The sequence below is a fragment of the Malaclemys terrapin genome, chromosome 2, assembly GCF_027887155.1.
Source record: "Malaclemys terrapin pileata isolate rMalTer1 chromosome 2, rMalTer1.hap1, whole genome shotgun sequence".
NCBI lineage: Eukaryota > Metazoa > Chordata > Testudines > Emydidae > Malaclemys > Malaclemys terrapin.
Window position 1 is genome coordinate 45,261,688 of NC_071506.1, and position 19,362 is coordinate 45,281,049.

The window sequence follows — 19,362 nt, forward strand, 5'->3', positions numbered from 1 at the left end:
GGAGGTTGTTTTCATGTTATGTGGTGGGGGGTGGGTTGCTCTGTGACTTTGTGGCGGGGGAGGGCAGTTACAGATCTTAAGCGGCGGTCCTTATGCAGAATCACAGAGCCACGCAGCAGGGGATCTGTAACCGTCCTCCCCCTGCCACAAAGTCACATAGCCCCCCCATACACACAGTCCCGATCAGGAGGGGTGACAGGCTCCGTTGAAACAACCATCCCACCGCAGCGGAGCCCGTCAATCCTTGAGTTTAGAAGCTTCATTCGCGTCACTACACTACACCCGCTCCGCACCACAGTCTGCGTCCCAGTTTTAAAAAATTCCCGCGAAAACAGTATTAAAGAAAACGGTGTGCATTAACAAAGTAGAACTATTTTTATTTCGAAACGTGTGTTGGAGGGGGAGTGAAGGGGGTATGTAACTGGGTAGGATAGTCAACATTAACTGGGTAAAGAAACGGGGGCAGGTACAGCTTCTCTGTACACAAACTTAAAGGTCACAGGTTACCCTGCTCACTCAGGAACTTTGCTTTCAAAGCCTCCCGGATGCACAGCGCTTCCGGCTGTTCTCTTCTAATCGCCCGGCTGTCTGGCTGTGCGTAATCAGCAGCCAGGCTATTTTCCTCAACCTCCCACCCCGCCATAAAGGTCTCCCCCTTGCTCTCACAGAGATTGTGGAGCACACAGCAAGCTGCTATAACAATGGGGATATTGGTTTCGCTGAGATCACAGCGAGTCAGTAAGCTTCTCCATCTCCCCTTGAGACGGCCAAAAGCACACTCCACCACCATTCTGCACTTGCTCAGCCGGTAGTTGAAGAGTTCTTTTTCAGTGTCCAGGGCGCCAGTATAGGGTTTCATGAGCCAGGGCATTAGCGGGTAGGCTGGGTCCCCGAGGATGACTATAGGCATCTCCACATCCCCAACAGTTATTTTGTGGTCCGGGAAGTAAATACCTTGTTGCAGCCGTCTAAACAGACCAGAGTTCCTGAAAACACGAGCGTCATGAACCTTGCCCGGCCATCCCACGTAGATGTTGGTAAAACGTCCCCTGTGGTCCACCAGTGCTTGCAGCACCATGGAAAAATAGCCCTTTCGGTTAATGTACTGGGTGGCCTGGTGGTCCGGTGCCAGGATAGGGATGTGAGTTCCATCTATGGCCCCACCGCAGTTTGGGAATCCCATCGCTGCGAAGCCATCTATGATCGCCTCCACGTTTCCCAGGGTCACTACCTTTGGCAGCAGTACATCAACGATTGCCTTGGCTACTTGCATCACAACAACCCCCACGGTAGATTTGCCCACCCCAAACTGGTTCGCGACAGACCGGTAGCTGTCTGGCGTTGCAAGCTTCCAGAGGGCTATGGCCACTCGTTTCTGTACACTCAGTGCAGCTCGCAACTGGGTGTCATTGCACTTCAGGGCAGGGGACAGCAACTCTCAAAGTTCCAGGAAAGTTCCCTTCCGCATGCGAAAGTTTCGCAGCCACTGGGATTCATCCCAGACCTGCAGCACTATGCGGTCCCACCACTCAGTGCTTGTTTCCCGTGCCCAGAATCGCCGTTCCACGGCATCAACATGACCCATTGCCATCGTGATGTCCTCGGCGCTGGGTCCCCTGCTTTCTGAGAGGTCTGTGCTACTCTCAGACTTCAGGACATCACCGCGGTGCCGTAGCCTCCTCGCCTGACTTTTCTGCATCTGCCTCAGGGAAAGCTGTATGATAAGCTGCGAGGCGTTGAGAGCGGCCACAACTGCAGCGATGGTCGCAGCGTGCTCCATGCTCGCAGTGCTGTGGCATCCGCGCTGTCAATGACTGGAAAAGTGCGCGAACTGATTTCCCGCCGGCGCTTTCAGGGAGGGAGGGCGGGAGTGATGGACGGATGACGACAGTTACCCAAAAGCACCCTCGACACATTTTGTTACCCAGAAGGCATTGCCGGCTACACCCAGAATTCCAATGGGCAGAGGGGACTGCGGGAACTGTGGGATAGCTGACCACAGTGCACCGCTTCGAATGTCGACGCTTTCACCGTTAGTGTGGACTCACAAAGTCGAATTACTGTCCTTAGTGTGGACACAGACATTTGACTTTGCAATATCGATTCCAAAAATTCGATGCAAGTAAATTCGAACTACTCTCGTAGTGTAGACAAGGCCTTAGAGAAAGGATAGTTAAGATTCTTTTCCTGTAAAGAATTGTTCTGCTTCTTTCTCACAGTCCAACTTCTCTTGTGGAATAGAGTTGAGTTTAATTATTTGTTATCTCTCTTGAAAAACTGTGTCCAACTACAGTATTTCTCATTCTTTGCAGTTGTAACTGAAAAATGTCAATTTGTTACAAACACTTTGAAAATTGATATAACTGTAGATAGCAAAAAGAAATAGCAATTTTTTAATTGCATTTTAGTGGGAAATGTTTCACATTTATGATGTGAGAATGAGAACACAATATTATCACTAAGCATTTGTAAAGGCTGGCGGGGGGGACTGCTGAAATTACAGCTGTTGCAGGGATTGAGAAATAAATGCAGCAGTGCTACTGTGGATAGCAGACAAATAACAGCATACCTTAGAATCCATAGTGTTATGTTCTTAAGATCCTGCAAGAAATGGGCAGTATCCCATGGTGCAGCATAATCAAAGCATTCAAGTAGTACACCTCTACCCCGATGTAATGCTGTCCTCGGGAGCCAAAAAATCTTACTGCGTTATAGGTGAAACCGGGTCGAACTTGCTTTGATCTGCCGGAGCGTGCAGCCCTGCCCCCCCCCCCCCCCCCCCCCCCCCCCCCGGAGCGCTGCTTTTCCATGTTACATCCGAATTCGTGTTATATCGGGTCATGTTATATCGGGGTAGAGGTGTAATTGGTAAACTGTTCATTTCTTCATTATTGTCCTCGGATGGTGTGTAAAGTCCTGTTGACAAATGTCTCAAGATATATTCTGAATGGACTCTTTGTTTTTGCTTATTCTCACTCTTGTTCCAACAGCCTCAACAATTACTTTCAACTTCCAACCTGAATTTCCATGCAGCACTCAAGTATGTTTACATAGTGAAGTTAGCTGGGTAAGTATTTAAATGAAGACTCAAGTCACCAATGAAAGATATTGGCTGGCTAAATCTATAAATGAATGTCATGAAACTACCATAAATTGTCAATCAATCCATCTGTTAATTAATGAAATAGATACTTTTGCCAGTGAGAGATGTTCTAGAATTGCACACTAAGTAGTTCAGTCCTGGAGATGTTCATGTTTAGTTTGAGGTAGAAAAATTCTTCCCTCACATGTGCACTAAGACATGGACGGTACATCTCCATAAATGACAATGTGGACTTGCAGATCTGGCTTCTCTGCACGCTTCTTTGTGTGTAGGTAGCCGGTCATTTACTCACTTTTTTCTACTCATTTTATCATGTTTGTTATACTTACAAAGTGGTGGCAGTAATTTTTATATTCTCTTTTATATGAAAATATGTTCAACACATTTGAGGCAGCAAACTTCACAGAATTTGGATTAAAACTTTCCTCCAAATATGCATCCTAAATGTTTGTTAGATGAACTTTTGCTGTCTCTCCTGTGTTTAGGACAGACTATGGTATTTATTGGGTAATTGTGTTCTCAGCTCATCCTGAGGGCCAGCTTAGAAAGATCAGCAAAATGTGCTTGTTCTTTGTACTCTTAACCTCTATTTTGTTCTGACTCTGCATCTGCTTTTTCAATACTAATTCACACTCACTGTCCACTCAAGCAATCACCGTGAACCCCATAACACAAAACTAGTACTAAAATAGATGTAAAAACACAGTTTAACAATACTAAATTATGCTTTTTCTAAAACTCACTGTTGCTGTCTGTGTCTGTTGGAATATATCATGTCCAATCTTACTTGGCGCCTACCATTGGTGTCTTGAATGACCCAGAAAGATTTCAGTAATAAATCAGTGACTTCTTCAAGAATCTCAAGTGTCTGGGCACCACTTATTTTGCCTTCCATAGATTAATCTAATCTCTACTTTCTGCCTTCTGCGCCCCCTCCTCCCAAAAAACAAACAAAAAAAAACATGTTGACAAGCATCTGTGGATTATTCATTTGTACTGCAGTAGCACCTAGAGGCCAATAAGGGTTTCAGACCCACTTTGTCAGGTGTTGTACACAAAAAATGAAAAGACAGTCTCACCCTAAAGATCTTGCAAGCCAAACTGACTCCTTGTTCTAGTGCACTTCCCTGGAAATGACTTGAAATAATGTTGCATAGATCCACAAACTACTTCCTCTTTCAATCCATCCCCATAGCACAGGTGGAAGGTGACCCTTATTTGGACAGCTGCTGTTGAATCCAGTCTTAACTGAGCAATTTTACCATAGTGGTTGATCTGTTAGAGCCTTCACTTCTGTACATACACTTCACTGTAAAAATATGGTAATTATAATAGCAGATGGGCATGCATCTGGCTTGCAGACACACAGTTGCCTAGCTTGTACCCATAAGCTTGAGTTTTGAAAATTTGACACTTTTTTTTACATCTGAATCGTCCATGGAAATAGATTCTTGGGGTTTTACACTCCTCAACTCTAAAAGAGAGTGTATCTCCTTTAAAGGGATGGGTATCCAAAATCAGATATGGGGAGGAGTAATTCAAAGAACTTGCCAGTCCAAGACTTTTATTCACAGCAGTTGAGTGTATAGTTTTTGCAAGATATGTTGGTCAAATCAGTCTCTCTCTTCAAATCTTGGAGGGAATTTAGAGCCTAGTACTTCATCTCTACGTGGTTGGATTCAAGTTAAAAATAGTGTGATTGTACCCAGTGTGATGGGGCATCTGCTCCACACTGGCATGCAAGGGGTTACTAGAGCCCTTGGGAGACTGTGTTAGAAGCAGCCAATAGGAGAGGGGATGCGAGGAGCAGCGAATCAGGGCCCAGCAGGCCCATATAAAAAGAGCCGCAGGGCAGCGCAGAGTCAGTTATACCGTGGAGCTCAAGGAGAGAGGACTGGTGCCTGGCAAGTGGAAGGAAGCTAGCACCCTGGACATAGTAATGCTGGGCAGGAATAGGGGAGCAAGAGTGAGCTCCTGGCTGACTGCTAGGTCTGGAGTGCTGAGGCCCTGAGATAAGGGCTAAGAAGGTACTGGGGCCATGGGGAAGTGGCCCAGGGAAATGTACTGAGGATTTGGAGGGGACTCCGCACATGTCTGCCATCTACAGGGTCCCTGGGTCGGGACCTGGAGTAGTGGTTGGGCCGGGTCTCCTCTTTCCTCTCCCCCACTCACCACTGGGGAAGTGGCAGGACAATTGACTGCAGTCGCCCCTAGGGAGGTGGCTGGACAGTTGACTTTCAGGGCCCCTGGAAGGAGGGAGCACAGATCGTGACACAGCTGTGTGCTGTGTCATGAAAAGGATGCTGTGTTCCTTGGAGGACATGAGTTTGGGAGCAGATGTGACAGCAGTTTAGGCACCATCAGGAGAAGGCATAGTGACCTGCGGCGCTAATTCCCAAGACAGCCAGCAGGATGCACCAGTTTGGTGAGTGGAGCCCCGTCACACCCAGACTTTATTTTATGGCTAAGTAAACAAACGTACATATTTGGAAATCAAAATTCAGGTATAGCTCTGAGGTAAAAATATGGATATCAGGTCCATAGTTCACTGCTTCATTACACAGTCATGATAACACAAGGTGATGTGCATAAAGGTGGTTGGCAGTAGTCAAGCAGTCTTTTCTGAGCCACACTAGCAGCAGCAGATGAGTGCTTAGTAATCACACTGTTGCATTCCTCTAGGCTTTTCCTATGTACATGATTTTTAATCTACAAAGGACATTGTTTCATTTGTTACTGTGCTCTTGCATGCTATAGTAATGACAGCAGCAGTATAATACCGTCTAGAATTGTGCAGTGCTAGTTTAACATCTAGTCAGCAGCAACATGAGCTATTCTGGATGTGTACAGATATTTATGCTGAGGAGTATCTTGGTTTTTTTGGGTGGTCGTGGAATAAAATATGGCGCACGGGCATATGCTTCTGCTGTGACCAGTGTAAACTTATTCCAAAATATGGCTTCTAAATTAGAAGAGCCTTGCATTTTTCTATTTCCTTGTCTGGAAGAAGATTTACTAGCTTACTTCAAAAGGTAGACTGACAGAAGGAAAAGATTTGTCCTAGAATTCTGGTCCTAACAAACTCATTTGTGTGTGCAGCCAAGAATTCAGAGATGCTCTTATCACATTTCAAAGAATCTTTTCTCTAAAGATGTGGCTGAAAACACTACACCCTCTACAGTCTGTGCCACGTGCCTCAACAAGGCACGTTTTAATGAGCTCAAAGTTCTAAAGCTGTCTTTTGCTGCCTTAGAAGAGAAATCTAGGAACTCCTTAGTGCTTCTGCATGGTTTTAGAAGGTTCATTTGTGTAGCTGTGTCTGTCTTAGCCCTGGTCTACACTAAGAGTTTAGGTCAAATTTAGCAGCATTAGATCGATTTAACCCTGCACCTGTCCACACGAGGAAGCCATTTTTGTCGACTTAAAGGGCTCTTAAAATCAATTCCTGTACTCCTCCCCGATGAGGGGATTAGTGCTGAAATCGACATCGCCAGGTTGAATTTGGGGTAGTGTGGACGCAATTTGACGGTATTGGCCTCCGGGAGCTATCCAGAGTGGTCCATTGTGACCGCTCTGGACAGCACTCTCAACTCAGATGCACTGGCCAGGTAGACAGGAAAAGCCCTGCGAACTTTTGAATTTCATTTCCTGTTTGGCCAGCGTAGCAAGCTGATCAGCACAGGTGACCATGCAGATCTCATCAGCAGAGGTGACCGTGGAGTCCCAGAATTGCAAGAGAGCTCCAGCATGGACCGAACGGGCGGTACTGGATCTGATCGCTGTATGGGGAGACAAATCCGTGCTATCAGAACTCCGTTCCAAAAGACAAAATGCCAAAATATTTGAAAAAAATCTCCAAGGGCATGAGATCTCCAGAGAAAATCTCCAGAGGCTATAACAGGGACCTGCAGCAGTGCTGCATGAAACTTAAGGAGCTCAGGCAAGCCTACCAAAGAGGCAAATGGCTGCTCTGGGTCAGACCCCCAGACATGCCGCTTCTATGATGAGTTGCATGCAATTCTATGGGGTGCCTCTACAACTATCTCACTCCTATACGTGGACTCCTGCAAGGGAGTCTCATGCAACAGGGATGAGGATTTTGGGGACAAGGAAGATAGCGCACAGCAGGCAAGCAGAGAAACCGTTCTCCCCGACAGCCAGGAATTGTTTATCACCCTGGAGACAGTACCCTCCCAACCCCGGGCTCCCAGATCTTGAAGGCAGAGAAGGCACCCCTGGTGAGTGTATCTTTGTAAATATAATACGGGGTTTAAAAACAAGCATGTTTAATGATTAATTTGGCCTGACAACTTGGGATGCATTCATGGCCAGTACAGCTACTGGAAAAGTCTGTTAACGTGTCTGGGGATGAAGCAGAAATCCTCCAGGGACATCTCAATGAAACTCTCCTGGAGGTACTCCCAAAGCCTTTGCAAAAGGTTTCTGGGGAGGGCAGCCTTATTGCGTCCTCCATGGTAGGACCCTTTACCATTCCAGGCCAGTAGCACGTTGTCTAGAATCATTGCATAAGAAAGCATGGCAGTGTATGGTTCCGGTGTTTGCTGGCATTCAAGCAAGAGCCGTTCTTTATCTCTGTGTTATCCTTAGGAGAGTGATATCATTCATGGTCACCTGGTTGAAAAAGGAATTTTATTAAGGGGACATTCAGAGGTGGCCGTTCCTGCTGGGCTGTTTGCCTGTGGCTGAAAAGAAATCATCCCCGCTGTTAGCCACGCGGTGTGGGGAGGGGTGAAGCGCTCATCCCAGAGAATTGTGTGTGTGTGTGTGTGTGTGTGTGTGGGTTAGTTGGGTTTGTGCTGCATGTTAACCCCTCCTTTTAAATGACCATCCCATTTTAAACAGCCAACCCAACGGGTGCTTGGTATGGGAAATGAGGGCGCTGCTGTTTGAAACCATCCCCACATGTTATGAAGGTTAAAGAAGCCAAAAGACACTGGCTTACCATGGCTGCCTGCAAGCCGAATTCTGTTGCCAGGCTCTGCGTGTATGATCTCTCACACCAAACTGGCAGGCCCTCAATATAAGAGGCAAAATGCGACCTTGTAAAGAAAGCACATGTGCTATGTAATGTTAATAGCTTGGTTCACTGTCAGAGTCTACCCATTGTTCTCTAAAATGTCTTTTTAAATACTACTCTCCTTTTTTTTTTTTCCTACTGCAGCTGCAAATGTTTCAATGCTCCCCCTATCATCTCCGTCCCAGAGGCTAGCGCAGATAAGAAGGCAAAAAAACCACACATGTGATTAAATGTTCTCTGAGCTCATGCAGTCCTCGAGCATAGACTCATAGACTCATAGACTTTAAGGTCAGAAGGGACCATTATGATCATCTGGTCTGACCCCCTGCATGCTGCAGGCCATGAAACCGTCCCTACCCCTTCCCTGGACTCTGCTGTTGAAGTCCCCAATCCTGTTTTTAGTGACTTCAATCGGCAGAGACCCTCCTGCTAGAGATCCCTGCCCCATGCTGCGGAGGAAGGCGAAAAACCTCCAGAGGCTCAGCCAATCTGCCCTGGAGGAAAATTCCTTCCCGACCCCAAATGTGGCGATCAGTAAGACCCCGAGCATATAGGCAAGAGTCTCCAGCCCGACCCCGTTAGCCATTATACTATTTACCCACCATTGCTTGGCTTTCCTTGACTACTATGTTTTACCATTAAACCATTCCCTCCATAAACTTATCTAACTTTATCTTAAAACCAGACAGGTCCGTCGCCCCCACCGTTTCCCTCGGTAGGCCGTTCCAATATTTCACCCCTCTGACGGTCAGAAACCTTCGTCTAATTTCAAGTCTGAACTTCCCCACGGCCAGTTTGTATCCATTCGTTCTGGTATCCACGTTAGTACTAAGCTGGAATAATTCTTCTCCCTCCCTTGTATTAATCCCTCTAATATATTTAAAGATAGCAATCATATCCCCTCTCAGCCTTCGCTTTGTCAGACTAAACAACCCAAGCTCCTCTAGTCTCCTTTCGTACGACAGCTTTTCCATTCCTCTGATCATCCTAGTGGCCCTTCTCTGCACCCGTTCCAGTTTGAGTTCATCTTTTTTAAACATGGGAGACCAGAACTGCACACAGTACTCCAAATGAGGTCTCACCAGCGCCTTGTACAACGGAAGCAGGACCTCCTTATCCCTACTAGATATACCTCACCTAATGCATCCCAAGACCGCATTGGCTTTTTTCACCGCCACGTCACATTGTCGACTCATAGTCATCCTGCGGTCTACAAGAACCCCTAGGTCCTTCTCCTCTTCCGTAACTTCTAACCAATGCGTCCCCATCTTGTAACTAAAATTGTTATTAGTCATCCCCAAATGCATCACCTTACACTTTTCACTATTAAATTTCAACTTATTTCTGATACTCCAATTCACAAGCTCATTCAAGTCTCCCTGCAGGATATCCCTGTCCTCCTCCGAATTTACAACGCCTCCCACCTTCGTATCATCCGCAAATTTTATCAGCCCACTCCTGCAATCGGTTCTGAGGTCAGTTATAAATAGATTAAATAAAATGGGTCCCAAAACCGAACCTTGAGGCACTCCACTAGTAACCTCCCTCCAACCTGACAGTTCACCCTTTAATACAACCCGCTGCATTCTCCCCAGTAACCAATTCCTTATCCACTTCTGGATTTTCATATCGATCCCCATGTTTTTCAGTTTAACCAATAATTCCTCATGGGGTACAGTATCAAACGCTTTACTGAAATCCAGGTATATTAGGTCCACCGCATTTCCCTTATCTAATAAATCCGTTACTTTCTCAAAGAAGGAGATCAGATTCGTTTGGCACGATCTGCCCTTCGTAAAACCATGTTGTAATTTATCGCAATTGCCACTACCCTCCAGGTCCTCCACTAGTTTCTCTTTCAGAATTTTCTCTAACACCTTGCACTGAAAGAGCCCAGCAGAATGCGTGGAGGCAGACAATGTCAGAGTCCAGGAAAGCACAAAATGAACAGGAGGGATGCACGAGAGGATAGATGGCTGGAGGAAGAGGATAGGTGGCAGCAGCGTGATGAGAGGAGGCAGGATGCAATGCTGAGGCTACTGGAGGATCAAACTGATATGCTCCAGCGTCTGGTTGAGGTGCAGGATAGGCAGCAGGAGCACAGACCGCCGCTGCAGCCCCTGTGTAACCAAACGCTCTCCTCCTCAAGTTCTATAGCCTTCTCACCCAGACGCCCATGAACGTGGGGGGTGGGGACCTCCGGGCACCCAACCACTCCACCCCAAAGGACTGCCGAAGCAACAGAAGGCTGGCATTCAATAAGTTTTGAAGTGCAGTGTCACCTTGTCCTTTCCTCCTCCCCTCCTTCACCACCCCATCCAGTGCTTCCCTCCTCCCCCACCCCCTCCCGGGCTACCTTGGCAGTTATCCCCCATTTGTGTGACTAATTAATAAAGAATGCATGAATTTGAAACAACAATGACTTTATTGCCTCTGCAAGCGGTGATCGAAGGGGGGAGGGGAGGGCAGTTGGTTTACAGGGAAGTAGAGTGAACCAAGGGGGAGAGTTTTCATTGAGGAGAAACAAAAAGAACTGTCACACCGAAGCCTGGCCAGTCATGAAACTGGTTTTCAAAGCTTCTCTGATCCGCAGCGTGCCCTGCTGTGCTCTTCTAATCTCCCTGGTGTCTGGCTGCACATAATCAGTGGCCGGGTGATTTGCTTCAACCTCCCACCCCGCCATAAACGTCTCCCCCCTTACTCTCACAGATATTGTGGAGCACAGAGCAAGCAGCAATAACAATGGGAATATTGGTTTTGCTGAGGTCTAACTGAGTCAGTAAACTGTGCCAGCGCACTTTTAAACATCCAAATGCACATTCTACCACCATTCTGCACTTGGTCAGCCTATAGTTGAACGGCTCCTGACTACCGTACAGGGTGCCTGCGTATAGCTTCATGAGCCATGGCATTAAGGGGTAGGCTGGGTCCCCAAGGATAACTATAGGCATTTCAACACTTTCCAGACCAGAAAATAACCGTTGGGGATAAGTCCCTTGCTGCAGCTGTTCAGATGGGCCAGAGTTACTGAAGATGTGAGAGTCATGTACCTTTCTGAGCCATCCCACATTGATGTTGGTGAAACGTCCCTTGTGATCCGCCAGTGCTTGCAGCACCATTGAAAAGTACCCCTTTTGGTTTATGTACTGGCTGCCTTGGTGGTCCGGTCCCAAGATAGGGATATGCATTCAGTCTATCACCCCACCACAGTTAGGGAATCCCATTGCAGCAAAGCCATCCACTATGACCTGCACATTTCTCAGTCACTACCCTTGATAGCAGCAGCTCAGTGATTGCGTTGGCTATTTGGATCACAGTAGATTTGCTTACTCCAAATTGATTCCCGATTGACTGGTAGCTGTCTGGCGTTGCATGCTTCCAGAGGGCTATTGTCACTTGCTTCTCAACTGTGAGGGCTGCTCTCATCTTGGTATTATTGCGCTTCAGGGCAGGGGAAAGCAAGTCACAAAGTTCCATGAAAGTGCCCTTAGGCATGCCAAAGTTTTGCAGCCACTGGGAATCAACCCAGACCCGCAACACTATGCGGTCCCACCAGTCTGTGCTTGTTTCCCGGGCCCAGAGTCGGCGTTCCACGGCATGAACCTGCCCCATTACCACCATGATGTCCAAATTGCCAGGGCCCGTGTTTTGAGAGAAGTCTGTGTCCATGTCCTCATCACTCTAGTCACCGCGCTGCCGTCGCCTCCTCACCTGCTTTTGCAGGTTCTGGTTCTGCATATACTGAAAGATAATGTGCGAGGTGTTTACAATGCTCATAACTGCTGCAGTGATCTGAGCGGGCTCCATCACTGCTGCAGGAGAGCAGAGTTGCAGGGGAAGCAGTGGTTGGATGACCAGTTTTGCAGACCTACTGCACCATCTGCTGCCAGGACACAACAGCGGAGCGGGCTGCACGCTTGCCGTGGTTTGGAGAGACAGAACAGGAGAGCAAAGTTGCAGCAGAAGCGGCGGATGATGACGGTCATGTAGAGGACCTGCGAGACCACCAGGAGAGCAGAGTGGCAGCGGATGCAGTGGTTGGAATGCCAGGTTTTCCGACATATTGCACCGTCTGCAGCCAGAGCAGGAGAGCAGAGTGGTAGTGGAAGCGGTCGTTCGATGACGACGGTTAGCAGTCCTACTGTACCATCTACTGAAAGCAGTATGGTGCCCACATGGAAAAAAGGCGCAAAACGATTGTCTGCCATTGTTTTCAAGGAGGGAGGGGTGACTGATGACGTGTACCCAAAACCATCTGCAACAATGTTTTTGCCCCATCAGGCATGGGGAGCTCAACCCAGAATTCCAGTGGGCAGCGGAGACTGCAGGAACTGTGGGATAGCTACTCACAGTGCAATGCTCCGAAAGTCGACGCCAGCCTTGGTACTGTGGATGCACTCTATCGACTTAATGCGCTTAGTGGGGACATACACAATTGACTGTATAAAATCGCTTCCTAAAAAATCGACTACTTCTATAAATACGACCTAATTTCGTAGTGTAGACCTACCCTAAATCCGCTGTATTAGAAGTCAGTGTTCTTACATAGTTCTTTAACCAAAAATGGCTTTTTAATGGACTTTACTTAGCTGTGCTGGTGAGGATCATTCACATAATTGCTGTTATCTGAAGATACTTGTTAGAAAAGATGAATGGCCATCTCACCTTTTTTGCCCTCTGAGTTAGAAGATTGTTTTTCTAATTTTTATTTGTACAAGGTTGATTGTAAACACTACAATATCTTCACCTGTTGCTGCGAAATAAACGGATAATTAAACACTAAAAGAGCCTACATTCTGTTTTCTGAGTTGGAGGAATCAACTGCTTTAGAATGTTCAGCCTTGATCACATATAGTGATACATGTCACGATGCATGGGTCCATCACAGTGTATAGTTTTGGACAAACAAATACAAGCAAGAAACTTCTTCTCTTGCACATTCTATTCTAGTCTTATTGGCAGTATTAGAGACAAACTATGACCTCCTGGAACTTTCTATCAATCTAGATGTTTGGCTACAGCCGAGGACCACATACTGTGGCTTATAGAGGTGCGTGCCAGAGTAGCCTCTGCACTCATGGAACGTCGGTTGGCTGTGTCCTGTCCCATCCTCTTGCTTAAAATGGTGTCGTCAGAAGGCTGCTCCCAGTTCTAATGCCTACCAACAGTCCTAAGGATCATCAAGGAGTATGGACACTCTGATCTTGCCCCCTGTGCTCTTGCTACTTTTCACTACATTTGCATCATAGGAGCTTCTATGCCACAGGATGATTCTCTAAACAAGGAGGCCTTTCAGTAGATACTTATGCTGGCTTTAGGGCCAGAATCTAGTGAGTAGCACAATCACAATATACCCCAATATCTGGGCCTTAACACTTTTTATAGGAGGAATTCTGTAGGGTAGATCCATAAGGCTGCAAAAGCTACCCATCTGCAGCTTGTCTATAGTGATAATGAATTACAGCCCCCATTTCTGGAATGATTCCCTTTGAAGAATACACCACTGTTTAAGTTAGAATTGGAACATTAATAACGGAGATTTCAGAAACTTTAACTCTGCATTAAGAACTTTTATGGCAGAATGTTGATGTTCCACATGTGGTCTAGATAATACTTCTTCAGGCTAGGCTGCTGCAACTCTGTAGTAGGGTTAGATAGTCACCATAATAAGGCAGAAGACTGTACAGGCAGCAGCAGTGTGCCTTCTAAAGTAAAGGCAGATGCAAAAAAATGACTGTTCTTTGCAAACTCCACTCAGAATGAAGCATAAGGCCCTCAGCCAAATTGCAAAGCCACTGGCGGGGAGGGGGCTGAGATCCGCAATTTATTGAAGGGTGGGGTAGTCTCCTACACACATGTATTCCAAGGATGTTGCAGATGAAGATACCCAGGCTTAGACTGTTAAGTTCTGGGGTTGGTATTCTGGTTACAGAGATCATTGCTAGGAGGGAAGACTTAAGTTCATGTCTTGGTGGTTTAGATTTAAACATAAGACTTTCCATCCTCTCCTTTAGAAAAAAAGACTTTCCTTCTCTCCTCATCCTCTTTTCCCCCTACCTTCCACCCCACAGAAATAACACTTCTTAACTGCCCTGCTGAAAAATGCCGCTAATTGTGGTTCTTACCTGAAAAGTAATTCTAAAATGGCACCAGAGGGTTCCATCTTCGTGTTTAAAAGATTGCTGTCTTAAATGTGCTCGGTTTCCAAGGAAATGTTTCTTCTAACTTCCAGTTCTGTAAATTCCAGTGTGGGAGCAGAATAAAGCTGCTTTATGTTATTGTTAGGGCCCTACGAAATTCATGGCCATGAAAAACGCATTATGGACCATGAAATATGGTCTCTCCGCATGAAATCTGGACTTTTGTGTGCTTTTATCCTGTATTATACAGGGGAGACCAGTGTTTCTCAAATTGGGGGTCCTGACCCAAAAGGCAATTTCAGGGGGTTGCAAGGTTATTTGGGGGGTGTGTGTCATTGCCACTCTTACTTCTGCGCTGCCTTCAGAGCTGGGTGGCCAGAGAGGGCGGCTGTTGGCCGGCTCTGAAGGCAGCACCCCGCTAGCAGCAGTGCAGAAGTAAGGGTGACAATACCATACCATGCCATCCTTACTTCTGTGCTGCTGCTGCCAGCAGCTCTGCCTTCAGAGCTGGGCTTCCAGCCAACAGCCATCGCTCTCTGGCTGCCCAGCCCTGAAGGCAGTGCCACCACCAGCAGTAGCACAGAAGTGAGGGTAGCAGTACCACAACCCCACCTACAATTACTTTGCAACCCCTCCCCCCCCCCACAACTCCTTTTCGGGTCAGGACCCCTAAAATTACAACACTGAAATTGCAGATTTAAAGGGTTGAAATCATGACATTTATGATTTTTTTTAAAAAATCCTACATGCCAAAATGGACTGTGAACTTGGTAGGGCTCTAGTTATTATGTATATTCACTAACACTAATAGTAAAAGTTCTACAGGTTCTTGAGGTTAGTCTACTTCATAGCTGTACTTCTCCAGCAGTGCACCTCCTGCTCAGTTATGTCTATGCTATAGCTTCCACTACTGGCAGCAATGGTGGAGCTGTGCCAGTTATGAATTATAGGCCAGAGTTGACACTGCCTCAGTTTCATCTGTGTAACCCTGTCTTTCAAACTGTGCCTATAGTATCTTCATGAGTCCTGCATAGGTGTCACTGACTGAAACGGAGTTAAAAATGAACAATGATTAGAAGAAGCCAGTTTTCTCTTAAATGTGTTGGCTGTGAAAAACTAGTGTAATGCCAACAGACCCTGGTCGTCAGCAGGCAGGATCGAATCTGGGATCTCTAGAGCTTAGTGCATGAACCTCTACAGCATGAGCTAAAAGCCAACTGGCTCTTAGCTAAGGATGTAGAGCCGACTCATTCTGTGTCTCTGTCTCTGTCTTGTGTCTCAGTGCCAGTAGATGGGATAAAACACCAGACCCAGGAGGTCTGTGGGTTACACTAGCAGGGAGTGTACCCTGGAGGGAAGAAAACCCATCCTCCAAAAACCTACCTTACTGACAAGGGAACAAATTCCAGAATTACACCGTGCTGTGGATTGTCCATGACCTTCATAACCATAAAATGACTATTGTATTGAAACTAATCACTGCAGATTTACTTGAAACAATATAACTTTGCTTTTTTTTTCATTTCAGTTTGTCAGAAGGAAATTCCAGGATTTGATGATGCATTTCTTTGAAACGCTTATGAAACTTGAATAAATTGCATGTTCTTCTCTTCATGTTTTAGTGGTATGAGGGTACTGGAATGCAGGTCTTAAATCAAACTGTGATCCCTAGTCAACCACAGTGCCAGAAGTCTGAAACCAAGAAAGGTAAGCTTTGTTTTACTCTTGGGGGAATTCTGTGCCACTGCACATGAACAGAACTTCTGTCCCCCTCAGATTTCTTTGCTTCCCTGCAGAAAAATGACTTTCTGACGGGGAAGCAAAGGGAAGCCACAAGAGCGGTCATGCGACCCTCTCCAGCAGCATGTTTCGGGTGCCCAGGGCAGCCAGCGGAGAGGTAAATCACTGTGGGGCAGGGGGTGGCACTGGGAAAGACCTGGCTGGTGGCTCCTACCCTGCGCCAGGCTCGGCTACTAGTCCCGGCTGGGCTGGGGAGAATAGGACTTCCTCTTTCCCTGCATGGCATCCAGGGCTAAGTCAGACCCACCCCCAGATTTCTCCTCCAGCTGCAGGAAGCTGTGCAAACTCTCCTGCTTCCTGTACCTATTGCTCCTCAGTTGCAGGGGGAGGGATCCCTGTACAGGGAGCTGCTCTCCCATCTGCCCAACCGCTGTGCATCTAGACTCCCTCATATCCAGACCCTCCTGCCGAGCCTTACCCCCCCACACACTCAAACTCCCCCCCCCCCCCGATGAGCCACCCAGTCCCCACCCCACCGAGTCTCAACCACCTTCACCTGGACCCCCCTGAAGAGTCCCATTATTGTTGCACCCAGAAGCCCCTAACAAGACCCTGTGCATCCTGATTCCTCCCCCCCGCACCCGGATCTCCCATTGAGCCGCCCACACCCAGATTGCCCCACACAGAACTCTCTCAACCCACGCCTGGATCCCCCCACACTAAGCCCCTCCACACTTGGCTCCTACCTGGTGCAGCTGGCATGGAGGGGCAGAGCCCTGGGGTATTATTGGGGCAGGCCTGGTCCTTGCGCTGTGTTGGGTTGGGTGCAGACCCACCACTGAGTCAGTGTCCCAGGGGGAGCTGCACAGTGATCTCCTACCTCGGTGCAGCCAGTGGCCTGTGCTCCCCAATGCTATGCTGGAGCCGCCACATTTATTTGACAAAATTTGCAGAATTTTAAAATATTGTGCGCAGAATTTTTATTTTTTGGTGCAGAATGCCCTCAGGAGTATTTTGTTTATATGTAGATCAATGTTTGAATTACCAGTTTCCAAGGTAACAGGAAAAATATGAACTCTGAAAAGGTACATATGCTTGTTCCAGATATCAGTCTTTGCTTAGAGGTGGTGCTTTCCTCCCATATGTGGATTGGGCTATGTGAAGGAGCCAGGCGTTTGGAACCTTGCTACTTTGATGTAGAAGTAGTACAGCAAACTTAAAACTCTGGTAGTATCATCTGACCTTGCCATAACTGCAGAAAAACTCCATTGGGAGGCATGTTTGGGTTTCAGGGCTTGTATGGTATAGGTATATTGATATAGCTGCATTGGTGCAATAGCTGACTAACACAGATGTGGTAAGTTTACACCAGTGCAATTTAGTGTGGCCATAACAGTACAAAACAAAATCCCAGTTAGACAAGCCCGAAGCATAACTATCAATATTTGTGCAGCTTCATGCATTACACTCATGTGAAGTTTTGTGAGCTAGCTCATTACACTTACCTGTTTGCAAGGTTGCATGTAAGTTCATCTCTTAAGTTCATGCTGGTTTAAGGCATCAGCTTGGTTGCCCTGGTGAATGTAAATCCTCAGTTTATCTGCAGGGAAAGCTTACTACACATACTGCCTTGAGAGCATGTCTTAACACTGATCTGGAGGAATTTCCCTTAGCATTAACAGGTAAATCAGTCTCCATGGCTAGTTCTGGGTGTCTCTGCACAATATGCTAGTTAGTGCAAATTATGGGAGTTTGTCGTGTAAGATCTGGAACTGAGATCCACCAAATTCATTTTGTATAGAAACCCTGAAACATCCATTTTTAGCAGTAACTTCAATCTCTCCTGAGCGGTATTGGATTCAAACTGGTGATCTATACATGAAATACTTTGTAGTTCACTAGTAATGACCTGAAGCAGCTAGTCCTTCCAAAACCACTCTTTTAAGAGTAGGTGTATATTGCACATGCACACAAAGTGCACCCTTTTCACACAAAAAGCTCTTAGAGTCAAGCCCTCAAAAATTGGGAAATGCCAGTATTTAAGCTGCTTTGCAAATATCACTGTTTAACAAATAACTTTATAGTAATCTGTTTGTGTATAATCCTGTGTTTGCAGAAAGAATTAAATACAGCAGAGATTTCCTCTTAAAGCTTTCAAGTGTTTCACTCTCTCTAAAGAAGCCGGAATTTCTTCCTGATCATCCTATTGTCCTTGAAAAATCAGTAAGTGTATTCTTGCAATTTAAACCAAGCAGTGAAAAGCAGTCTTGCAGGTTGCCAACTGTCAGTGTTGATTGAGCAAAGTTTAACTTTTAAAAAATCTGTTTGCAGAGGTACATGATGCAGTTATAACGTTATTACTGTAGCACCTTGAGTCCCCAGTTGGATTGGCATTTTATTATGACAGAATAACTATGGTGCTCCATAGTGCTTCCAGCTGTCAGTTCCTTTGTTGCCTCTTAACAATGGCTGAGGTCTTAACCTTGTTTAACTGTACTGTGCTCGGCTTCTTAGCTATGTTGCTTCAGCTTTCCTTCTTAATAGCTATCGAATAGGTCTTCAGTTTGGCGTGGTATACTTTATCTAATCTCTTCTTGCTGTTGGCAACTTAAATAAATAAATAAAAAGTCAGTCTTAAACTTGCATTACCAGGTTTTATCTAAAAGTGTTGTGATTTGGGGATTTCTCAGCTCCCAAATCCTCAAATATTTTTCTGTAGTCATTACTTACTCGTACTGAATATTTCTCTCTCTCCATTTTTGGCCTGCAGCAAACTTTCCATTACAAACGCTTTCCCCATTTACAAACAATGAATTGGCCATGTTTTTGTGAGAATGAGTCCAGGGTTTAAGAACCCAAACTTTTTCTTGGTATCCTCAGATACCTTGTAAAAACGCCACCTTAAACTGGTATAAATGGCATTCAAGAAGAAAGTCTTGTACAAATCAGGATAGACCATCTTTCTCAAGATATCCAACACCTTTAAATAATAGTAATATTAATAGTAATAATACCTAGCACTGACATAGCCTTAAGTGCCTTAATATACCACCTTGTTGGAGGTAGAGGAAGTACGCATTCCCTTTGCATTAAATCCATGAATTAACACCTGCTCTGCTCTGATGGTCAGTATTCCTGCATAAATTCAGCTCTTTCTGTGCCTGTTGGGGAAGAAGTGGATGGTGAGCAGGACAGCAGGGAATGCCACCTTGACACCAGGAGCTGGGGAAACTCTCTGGATGCCAAATTAATTTGTGCTACAATAGAGGAGGAATGAATTTTTCACATCCTCCCTAGAGAATGCTGTGGCCATTCTATTTAAGAAACCATCCAGTACTACA

At 46.2% G+C, this 19,362-nt stretch overlaps 1 protein-coding gene across 2 annotated transcripts in view; it reads left to right on the plus strand.

Annotated features, from left to right (window-relative positions):
- C2H8orf88 (chromosome 2 C8orf88 homolog) overlaps positions 1 to 19,362 on the plus strand; it is a 56,029-nt gene that overhangs the window by 12,542 nt on the left and 24,125 nt on the right. For both annotated transcript variants that reach the window (XM_054016603.1, XM_054016605.1), the window contains exons 3-5: positions 2,991 to 3,067; positions 15,904 to 15,988; positions 18,138 to 18,244. In XM_054016603.1, the coding sequence (XP_053872578.1) occupies positions 2,991 to 3,067; positions 15,904 to 15,988; positions 18,138 to 18,244 (269 nt within the window). The remainder of the gene's footprint in view (positions 1 to 2,990; positions 3,068 to 15,903; positions 15,989 to 18,137; positions 18,245 to 19,362) is intronic.